This window comes from Chelmon rostratus, chromosome 4, assembly GCF_017976325.1.
Source record: "Chelmon rostratus isolate fCheRos1 chromosome 4, fCheRos1.pri, whole genome shotgun sequence".
NCBI lineage: Eukaryota > Metazoa > Chordata > Actinopteri > Chaetodontiformes > Chaetodontidae > Chelmon > Chelmon rostratus.
The window spans coordinates 30723604-30735010 of record NC_055661.1 but is presented as its reverse complement, the minus strand read 5'-3'; the positions used below and the strand labels follow the sequence as shown (position 1 = coordinate 30735010).

Here is an 11407-nt window from a genome sequence, read left to right as displayed (position 1 = left end):
CCCTGTCAGGATTTTATTCCTTGTTGGATCATATTTAGGACGTGCTTGAATAAAACACTACCCTACATGAGTTTTAACTGTCAGCTTATTTAATGTCTAAACATCGAATAAACTCTGAATCATCCCACCATCTTTGTGTGACTTGTATTAATGATGAACTCTGTAACCTCTGAACTCAGTTTACTATTAACGTTTCTCTCATTAATGCTTGTTTTTGGCCCCCACCATGTGTCATGCTTTCACACATCACAGTCAGGTCTTGTGGTCCCTGGAGGTGGCCTACAGTTTCTAGAATTTACAGAGTTAACAAACATCTTTATTATTGGTGGTCGCAGATTTTCAACAATGGTAGCAAAGATAAAACATCTTTATTGTGTAGACATGACCACGAGAGAAATGTATGAGTACCCTAGGATGGTATGGTGCCCTGGACAGCATTAACAGCAGTAAGTCTCCTGATTCTGCTGTTTATGGGCCAGAGGGAGCGCCAGTTTTTATGGATTCTTTCAACCAAACTGCAGTCTGTGCAGCAAACAGACCATAGCTCATCTGATCCATCATCTATTCAACACAGGCAGGTTTGTACCAAATCATTATTATCTTAAATCATGATACATCAGTGCTGTTCTGATTTTCTCTGGTTTGCCTTTTTTTAGTCGTTAAATGATTTTCATTTTATTTTCTTTTTTATTTTTGGTGATGACGCTACCTGAGTATTGGTGACGTCACGGGGTCATTTCCGCTGCGGAAGACGCTGCTGCATGTAAACAAAGCCGAGTTGGCAGCAGCAGGACAGATGGAGAAAAAATCATTTTAATCCGAGTTTAAGAGAGTAAAGTTGAGTTTGTTGAAGCGGATCCGGAGCTGAGAGTCTATGTAATGGAGCCCCACTGCGACTGAACCGGAACCAGCAACATGTCCATGGAAGACCCGTTCTTCGTCGTCAAGGGGTTAGAGCTGTTTACACCGTGCTAACCAAGCTAATGCTAACATGGGCAATGGGCTAGTGTTAGCCTGTAAGAGCTGATAGCTAATCGATAGTCAATGTAGCCACAGGGACGGAAACCAGTTTCATTCGTGGTTTAACGACAGGCCAACAGGCAGCTCCATGGCAACGTTAGCTGAGTTAGCTGTTAGCATAATGCTCTGATGTTAGCACAGAGTTCGTCTTTTAACAGAAGTTACTCACAGCTTTCTGTCAGATAACAGTTTTACTGTAATCACATCATATCTGAGTGCAGTAAAGTCTGCAGTAGTTGTTTAAAGTACTTTATTATTTATTGTAAATGATAATGTTTGAAAGTCAAACCGCAGCGTTTTTTTCTATGAATGATAATAATGTAACAGTGATACGAACTGATAAGATAAGATAAGATAAGACTTTATTAATCCCCAGGTAGCAGGCAACAGAATAGAGAAATATAAAATAAAGACTGACTATGTATATTTGCATTTTATATATTTTTATTATTTTATATAAAAGAAGAAATATTTGAAATATATTTATTGCCACACAAAAAGAAATATTGACATAAAAATATAGTATAGAATTTCACAGCTTCTAACACGATGATGGTGCAGAGGTTTATTGTGTTTCTCTTCGTTGAAGCTCACAGTTTAAATGTTTTCATCCCGTCAACCCTCTGAGGGCATTATCTCCATTTTTATGTGACTTCTTAAACTTACCTTTGCATAGACATTGCATCGAATATGATATCCCTGTGTTAATCTTATCAAACTTCCAAGAAAAGTCTTGTCCTTCTGTGTAAAAAGCACTTTGTAACGAGGCAATTTAGCCCAAAAACATAAAAGTTGGAGTCTGGTTTTTGAATTTCTTGTGGAAACATACCTTTACTCATTTGGACAAATTGTTTGCTGCTTGAAATGTGTTTGCCAAGGCCTAAGATAAAAAAAAGTGTGACATATGAATAAATTAGCAGATGCATTTTAAATAAATGTTAACATTTTACATTTAAGCTTTGTAATATTGTTTTTTGAGGAGAAGTGTTGTAGGCCACCGAATATCTGCCAAATGTTAGAGGACTGAGATAAAATGAGACTGAACAAGGACTTTATGCTAAATACCAAGCTGCACTGGATGTTTCCAGATGAAAAATGCAGCCTGGCTGACAGAAAGATGCTGTTTGTGGTTCACTGGGCCGCGGCAGCTTTTAATCCTCTGTAAAAAACTGAAACAAGAAAAGGAAAAGCTGATGGACTTTATTAAAGAACGTTCTGACTGCTTCTCTTCTGTCCACCTCAACAGTAACAGATATATTTCACACCTCGACACTTGAACTGCTCAGTATAGTATAATAACATAGTATAATAAAACATATCCATTCATCTGTACCTTTTCTGTTGTACAGAGCAAACCTTCACTGTTGGACAGTCCATGTTGTTCACTTTAACTTCATGACTATTGATAAACCGTCAGCCTTCAGCCAAGATGGTCACATTTATGCACTATTGCCATGATATTACCAAAAAACCCCAAACAAAATACATTAAACAAAGTACAATAATTGCACTTGCCATCTCCAATTTTATCCCTGTTATTTTGGTATCCATCTTCATCACCAGCTTCATCATAGGAGCCAAACTCCTCATGCTCTGAATGTTCATCGTCCTTGTTGCCGCTTTGCAGAATCAACTTCAGCTTCTGCAAACTTCCCGCTGGAATAAAGACGTGGAAGTTGAGAGTCTACAGATGTTTGAACAGCATTAATGCACGTTATTATTACAAAGATGTTTCTGGAAATATTGAATGAATGCACGACCATCTCTGTCAGCCGCAGAGAGTTCAGTGCAACAGCATTTCCAGAGTATCGACCCGTCGTGTCAGGATATCAGGAAAGGCGGACAAAACAATAGCTGTAGTTGGGTCAGTTTCTGGGTTTGCTGGTGAGGTCCAAGATACAAGCTTTCACCATTTTGATGTTAAATGAAGTGACTGAAGCAGCATTTGGCATCATGAGGGGTTCTGGCAAATTAAAACGGCAAGAAAGCAAAGCAAATGGAGGCGCAAGCAAGAACAATAAGAACAAGAACAAGGGTCAAGAAATGTGTCAGTCACCTCACTTTTTAAAAAAAAACTATAAACCAGTTAGCAACAAAATCACCACGGTCTGAAGCAGACACATTACAAACACTGAGAGGAAGCCTAGACCCTCAAAGTAAAACAGTTTGATGCACTAGGCTGGTCTCATTTATCATTTTCATGTTAAACTTCAGTCGAATGGTTGTAAAAAATAAAAAACACAATGTGTCACTCAGTTGTCCTGATTGTGATGCTACAACTCTCCCATTCAGTTCCACTGTCACGAGCAGCAGCTAGTGCTAAAATGTATATACTGCAGTCTCCCAGCTTGGGATAAATGAAGTCTGTCTGTCTGTCTCTCTCTGTCTGTCTGTCTCTCTGTCTATCTGTCTGCCTGTCTCTCTGTCTCTCTCTGTCTCTGTCTGTCTGTCTCTCTGTCTCTCTCTCTCTCTCTGTCTGTCTGTCTCTCTCTCTGTCTCTCTCTCTGTCTGTCTGTCTGTCTGTCTGTCTCTCTGTCTCTCTCTCTGTCTCTCTGTCTCTCTCTCTCTCTCTCTCTCTCTGTCTGTCTGTCTCTCTCTCTGTCTGTCTGTCTGTCTAGTTTAGTATTATCTGTCGGTTATTTTTCTGAATATCAGATTGGTTTGGAAAATGTTCCATCGGCGCAGCACGAACATTAGCCATTAGCCGTTATTTTCTGTCGTGTGTTTGTTCCCAGTGAAGTTCAGAAGGCGGTGAACGCAGCTCAGAGCCTCCATCACAGATGGAGCGAGCTGCTACAGGAGGGGGGCGGCGCCTCCAAGGAGGAAATGGACTGGACGACCAATGAGCTGAGGAACAGTCTGCGCTCCATTGAGTGGGACCTGGAGGACCTCGACGAAACCATCAATATCCTTTAAACAGTGTCGATGTGTGTTTTTCGTGTGTCGCAGATTTAAAGCGTGAAAACTTAAAGACAAACTTGTTTCTTAACTCTTGTGAACGTATCGTCGAGTCCAACCCGAAGAAGTTCAACCTGGACACAGCCGAGCTGTCGAAGAGAAAAGCCTTCATCACAATCACCAGACAGACTGTCAAGGCACATTTATTTTAAAATCAATTAGAACTCGTCTGACTGTGTTGACACCTGCTCAGGTGAACATGATTTGATTGGCTGTTGACTGACTTCGTTTTTCTTAAAGGAAATGAAAGAGGATATGTCGAGTCCAGCTGCTGCCTCAGTGGACAGAAAGAACAAACAGGTAACTGCACACACTCACCTGGTAACCCAGCAGAACAGGTTTTAAAGACTTTAAAGAGTAAAATAAACCAGCAGCAGATGATTTTTTCTTTGAAGGCAAATACTAAACGAGGGAGTTAGCATTGTAGCTTGGTCCTGGTCCGTAATGGGCTGAATGTTACAGGAAGCCGGTGCATAGCGGCTAAAACCGGACTACTGTGCTCTCTGCTCTTGGTTTTGGTTGATCGTCGAGCTGCAGAGTTTCGAATGAGATGAAGTCTCTCTGTGTTACAGTAATCAGGTCGAATCAGTTCTTCAGCATCTTTTGATGCATAAATGGTTGAACTTTAGAAAAATGTTCTCATCATATTGTTGATGTGGGACTTGATGCTGAGATCTGAATAGACGATAACACACAGACGTAACCTCAGATTTAATCCAGGGAGTTAATTTCCCACATTATTAAATAGAATTTCTGAGAATTGAGTTTCCTTCTGTTTTAGGGCCAACTAGTAGGGTTTTGGTTTTGTTCTCATTTAACGTCAAGAAATTGTTGCTCATCCATTTATTTATCGCCAAAAGGCCGTTAGTAATGGAGTCATTTGATTCAGCACAAATGTACAGTTTCATTTCATCAGCATAACTATGGAAACACACATTGTGCTCTCTCATGATGTCACCCAGTGGCAGCACCTATAATGAGAACAGTAATGGACCAATCAGATCCCTGCAACCCCAAAACAGATGGCGTCTTCCTCAGGCCTCTGGGAGAGTATCCGAGCTTGGGGACGACACAGATACCACCACTATATATAGTTTATCACTTAACCTGGTCGTGCCCCCACACACCAAGCCATAATGTGCACACACTAAAGCAGTGCTGATGAAAAGCACAACAGTTTTAATTTCTGATGAATTTTCATTTTTCAGTAAAACAAAGCTGGTGTAAAATATCTGTGTGTGTTGTTGTGACGTTCAGGATCTGCTTGGTGAGCGTGGCGCTCAGGGTCCGATCTGGCAGCCCAGTCCTGATAAATACAGCCGCCTGGACCGGCAGCTGCAGAACGCCAACTCTCAGTTTATAGAGGAGCAGCAGGTCCAGCAGCAGGTACAGTAACACCTGAATAAAACCTGCAGTAGTGGAGCGCTGAGATATCAGTCTGGTGATACGAGAATGTTAAGAATGATTAAATAAAGCATTTCACATGTGTTTGTTTATATCAGCTGATAGCAGAGCAGCAGGATGAACAGCTGGAGCTCGTTTCGGGAACAATCGGAGTCCTGAAGAACATGTCAGAGAGGATTGGCATGGAGCTGGATGAGCAGGCTGTGTAAGAACTTTAAGAGTCACCACAGTAATGATTAAGATAATGATAATGATCACTGAGAAGCCTCCACGTTCTAAATTTATTTCTAAGAACCTGTTTCTGTCACACATCTCGGGCTGATTTGACACCAGTTATCATGGAGGAGCAGTACGACAGAACCGGTTGAGTTAAGATAAGATAATACTTTATTGACTCCCTTAAGGGCAAATTTGGGTATTACAGGAGCAGCACGAAGGTGTAAATATGTAAAAACAAAAAGAGAGTTTAATGTATATATATATATATATATATATATAAAATAAAAAATAAGCATAGTATAAGAAACCACACAGAGCAATCAAACTCCAAATTACATTAGCCATTAGACAATAGGTCTGTACATACAGAACCCACAACTGGTATACTGCACTAGTGCAAGTATCAAGGCTCTTTTGAATCTGGCTCTCATGAGGACTGATCCAGGACATCAAGATATCAGACCCGAATCAGCTTTTTGAGGCCGTGGCTTGGTCACCGTTGTCAGTAGGAAAGGCCAGGCAGCACAGGGAGCCGTTTCCTGAGTCTGTAATTTAATGAGGGAATATCAGCTAACAGGGATGGTGGAGATCAAGCTGAAACTTTCAGAGAGAGCTGCTCATAGGATCAAACCCCTGAAACTGCCGAAGACCTTCATGAACATTTAGCCGCACTGTTCTATATGAAGAAGTCATCAGATAAAACTTTCCTGTGTCCTCACCACAAAGCCAACATCAGAAGTTTGCAGAGGATGAGTCCTGTGGACCGATGAATGAAAAAAGGGTGCAGATTTTCATGACGAGCACCCCCAGCACGAGGGTGGATTGATCATGCTTGTGTTGCAGCCAGTGGATGGGGAGCCTTTGACTTGATTCAGTTAAATACAGCAAACTGTGGGAGCAAACATTTCCTGTAAAACAGGATGGACTCTACAACAGCTTACGAACTCTAAACACAAAGGACGACCTCGAGAGGCACAAGCTGAAGGTCTTACAGTGGTCCTGGTCCTGGTCCAGCGCTAAACAGGCCAAGAAGCTCACAGAACAACAACAAGCTGTGAAAGGCTTCTCGCTGGCTACAAAACGCCTTTACAAGCTGTGATAGAACAGTCTCAGTGGTTAGTACGGACCATGCAGAGTGCCCAGACGTGCTGTTGGCCCTTTTCCTTTTTACTTTACAACTCTAAAAGATGGAAATAAGAAAAACTATTGAATGAATGTGTCCTGTTGAACTTAATGCTGTTTGGAAATGTAATCTTATTACAAACATATTTGTAATCCGCTGTTGGGAACTCCTTTGAGGTGATGCTGGCGTGAAGCTGCAGCTGATCAGTGTGTTTACTTTGTTCTGATTGGCTGCTCTGATGCCACTGCCTCAGTGTGCTTATTTATACAGCAACAATGAGAGGTGGGGGGGCCACAACAGGAGATGTTTGAGGTAAAAATCAGAGGTGAGGGACAACAACAGGTGTTCTCCTGTTTGCAGCAAAGACGTGGCGTCCGGTTGTTTCCTGGTCTTCTTAAGTTATTTTGTGTTTTTGCGGCAGGATGTTGGACGACTTCAGTCACGAGGTGGACAACACTCAGTCCAGATTGGACAACGTCATGAAGAAACTAGCCAAAGTGTCTCACATGACCAGCGGTAATTAAAACATGAACTGACCCTCAGTGTTTCTCCTGGACTAGTGACAGAAATAAAACAGTGAAACATCAGTAATAGTTCTCAGCTCTGAAGATGTTTCCTTCAGTTTGTCCTCAGTTTTCATCAGAAATCATCACAGAGTAACTTTATTCAGGTGTCTGTAATCAACACCTTCCCATTGGAGCGTTGGTCTGTTTTCTGATTGGAAGAAGCTCCTCAGACTGAAATGTTACCATGACAACAAGAAGAAGACCACTGAGTTATACGTAGATATGCTTGATAATAGTTAGCTATACTTTCGTTTGTAGTTACTTTTATTCAGGGTTTATTATCGTTAGCTAAACGCAGTGAGAGTTGGTGTGAAATCATTAACTCCGTGTTTCTGCAGATCGTCGTCAGTGGTGTGCTATTGGTGTGTTGCTCGCCATCCTCTTGGTCGTCATCCTCCTCTTCTTCATCCTCTGATTGATACTGACAGCAGAGAACCCGTCCTAATGCTGTGGCTGAACTCTCCTGGACTCTGCTGAACTCTCCTGGACTCTGCTGAACTCTCCTGGACTCTCATTAACTCTCCTGGACTCTGCTGAACTCTCTTGGACTCTTCTGAACTCCCCTGGACTCTGCTGAACTCTCCTCGACTCTGCTGAACTCCCCTGGACTCTACTGAACTCTCCTGGACTCTCATTAACTCTCCTGGACTCTGCTGAACTCCCCTGGACTCTACTGAACTCTCCTGGACTCTACTGAACTCCCCTGGACTCTGCTGAACTCTCCTGGACTCTGCTGAACTCTCCTGGACTCTCCTGGACTCTACTGAACTCTCCTGGACTCTGGTGGTTCGCTTTGTCAGAAACGAAATGAAAAGCCAAAATTTAGACACCCATCAGCCCATGTAAGTCCTGATCCTGAGGCAGCTGGACTCCTTATTTATAGATCTACACCTGAGGACAGGTAACACACCTAAGTTGGCAGAGAACAATCAGCCAATCAGGCTCCTGGAACAACAGAACACACATCGTTAGTCCACCTTCAAACTCACTGCTGCATACAAACAGTATTTAATGTTGTTTAAGACACAACACAATGATTGTAGACCAGGCCTACTCCAGTTAAGCTCCACTTTAACTCCAGTTAAGCTCCACTTTAACTCCAGTTAAGCTCCAGTTTAACTCCAGTTAAGCTCCAGTTTAACAGCAGATAATGCTGTGTCATGTTTTATTGAACTGAACTTGTTTTACTTAGTCTCGTCAAACAAAAATCCCCTTTTCAGTAATTAAACAAGAACTTTAACTTTAAAACGTGGAAACCAAAAGCTTGTTGGTCAGTTTGAACCGGTTACAGTTTAGACTGGACTCTGCTGATCTCTGAGGTCACAGACAGACTTTATTGGCCCACACTGTGTATACAAGATTTGGTAGGACTCACCTGGACTCACCTGGACTCTACTGGACATCCTCTCCCCCCTGAGTGGGACTGAAAAGGCACTTTGGTTCTTTGGGTGTTTGACTGTTAAAAGTCCAGATCAAAAGTTGAAGCAGGTGGAAACGAGTTTGATGTGTTTTAATGTTTCATGTTTTAAAAAAATAGATTTGTGTTTGAATGTTTTATTTAAAGGGCTGAAAACAACCGTTTCAACTCCAGTTTCATCCCAGTTTAACTAATTCTACTCCACTTAACCTAGTAGCTCCAGTTAAACTCTCAATTTAATCCCAGTTTAACTGTGAGTTTAGGAACACAAATTTAAGTCCACTTTAGCTTCAGTCTAATTCTGCTTTTAAGGTGCCGTATGTAAGAATTTGAGTTTCTTACTTATTTAAATTATCATTAAAACATCAAGGAGTAATAGTTCTGATGTTTTTGTCAAAGATGTCTATGTATTGTGTTGCAGAGACTACTGAAATTAGCACGCTAACCAGCTAGCTGCAGCCCATCCTGTCTCGTGATACCACTTTGTACCTCAAGATGCAATCGTATCTTACCCGTAGTTTGAGCTGGGAGATCAAAATAATCTACATTATTTTCCTTATTAAACATAGAAATACAACATTACACGTTCTGAATTCAAGTTTCTGTGACTTACTGAGCACAGAAGGACCTTAATTGCCAAGTTAATTTATCATAAAACACATCATTCAAAAAAAAACAAACTCACTTGTCTTCCAACAATCACCAACTCCAGTGAACCAGGTCAGTTTCTCGAGATGTAAAAGTAGTCTGGTTCTAGATGCTGTCTGACCACGCTGCTGATGACCGACCTGAACTCTCCGGGTTCATGGCTGTCCTGTCCCAGCCTGCCCTGTCTTCATCGGCCCTGTTATCAGACTGGCCTCCTCACTCTGTTCAGTCCTGATCCAGTTGTGTTAACTGGGAGGCTGATTGTTGAGGCTATAAGCATGAACAACCCCCCAGTGCACCAAGCTTTCAATCAGGGCAGACTCCAGTTAGCTAATAGAGCCGCGACCTGCATGGCTAGCTGAGCTATCTTGCTAAAGAAAGCTAGAAGCTAAAGGTACCTACAGCAAAGTGTTTAGCGAGCAGCAGTTAGCAGTTGCTCTGCTGACGTGCTGCCCATTTGTTTGGAGCGAGGGGGGGTCAATTCTTACACATTACACCTTTAACTCCACTTAATCTATAGTTTAACCCCAGTTTAATCCCAGTTTAACTGTGAGTTTAGTTGTTTAAATGTAACTGCAGTATAACTAACTCAAAATTAGTCTTATTTTCTTTTTAACTCCATCTTCCATCATATTCCATCTTAATTTTAAGTTAAGTGCAATTCTAGCTTCATCTTTTCTCCATTTAAACCCAGTTTTGCTTTAAACAGTTTTATTCGATGTTAACATCAAGTTAATCCTGGTTTACTTTAGATGTAATCCTGGTTGCTCAGTCTGTGGTTGGAGCTCGTTGAAGGTTTTCTGTCTTTTTAAATAATAGTGTAGGAACACTAAAACTGTTTTTCTGTTTACAGTTTGTGTTTTTTTTGTTTTATTGAATTTAAATAACTGATGTTTCATGTTTTCTTTTTTATTAAGTTTCCTCTGTTTTATTTTCTTTATGTTATATTTTGTTTCCTGTACCGTATTGATCAGCAGGCTTTTGAAATGTTAAATTATCATTAATTCAAACCACACACTTCCTCCTTCTCCTTTGCAATAGAAGCCTTTCTTCAGTTAATGTCTGGAAGGCTTTTATTGTGAAGCAGCAGCAGGAAGTAAATCCTGAAGATTAACAATTGAGGTAACAGTAGCATGAAGTAGCTGATTACGTCATCCCCCACCGACAGGCTTACGGTACGCATGGCAGTGAAAATCTGAAGGTGATGAAATGTTGTTAGAAGTAAAAGCTTTCCTGTTACTATTCTGATAAAATAAAACCACAGTGTTCAGACCTCTGACTGATGGAAATAAATTCACTTACTTCGGTCATTAGTCACTACGTTATTCTGTTTAATCTGTCGGCATGTTTTAACACTAACTCTTCTCAAAGACATCCTGTTGTTTTCCAACAAATGTCACAAAATAATTGACATTTATTTTGATTTTTCTTTCAGGAAAGATTTCATCTTTATTTAGTCTTAATTGATGTTTACTGTCAGACTGTGCAGTTTGTTTTGAAGTGTTTTAATTCTATAATTTTAATGAAATAATTCTATCATTTGGATTACATAAATATGTATTGAGATATTCAGAACTTTCTTTCTGAAAACAAACAAAAGTAATGTAATAATAATAACTGTGTCTTGTTGGCATCTCATGAATCCGACCAACAAACAGATCAATGACTGAGCAATGACAGCTAAATTAAGGCCAGAAACTGTTTTTGATCAGTGAGTTAAACTGTGTTGTTGATGCGTGAATGAAAACTTTGTCCTTATTATTTTTTGTCAACAGAAGCAGCTGAGAGTTTTTGTGTCTGCAGATTAATTTTGTTTCAATAAACTCGTTTCAGAAAAGAAAAACACACTGATCTCTTTAAAATGTTTTCATGATATAAGATCAGCCAGAACAACCAGATGTTGACCATATTGAACATCTATCAGAGGTTTAAAAATAATTCATAGCCAGTTTATAACAAACTGTTATTTGGGATTCGGATCTTTAGTCAGTATCTTTGAATTTGACTGTTTTCATTTGGAATATATTAGTTTACTACGTGTTTATATTACGA

At 40.5% G+C, this 11407-nt stretch overlaps 1 protein-coding gene across 1 annotated transcript; it reads left to right on the top strand.

The window, feature by feature from the left end:
* Positions 1 to 752: 752 nt before the first annotated feature.
* stx6 (syntaxin 6) lies at positions 753 to 11193 on the top strand. The gene is made up of 8 exons (XM_041935741.1): positions 753 to 950; positions 3756 to 3925; positions 4021 to 4115; positions 4219 to 4278; positions 5236 to 5364; positions 5481 to 5587; positions 7146 to 7240; positions 7629 to 11193. Exons 1-8 carry the CDS (start codon positions 916 to 918, stop codon positions 7703 to 7705), a joined length of 768 nt encoding a protein of 255 aa, XP_041791675.1. The 5' UTR covers positions 753 to 915; the 3' UTR covers positions 7706 to 11193.
* Positions 11194 to 11407: the final 214 nt, after the last annotated feature.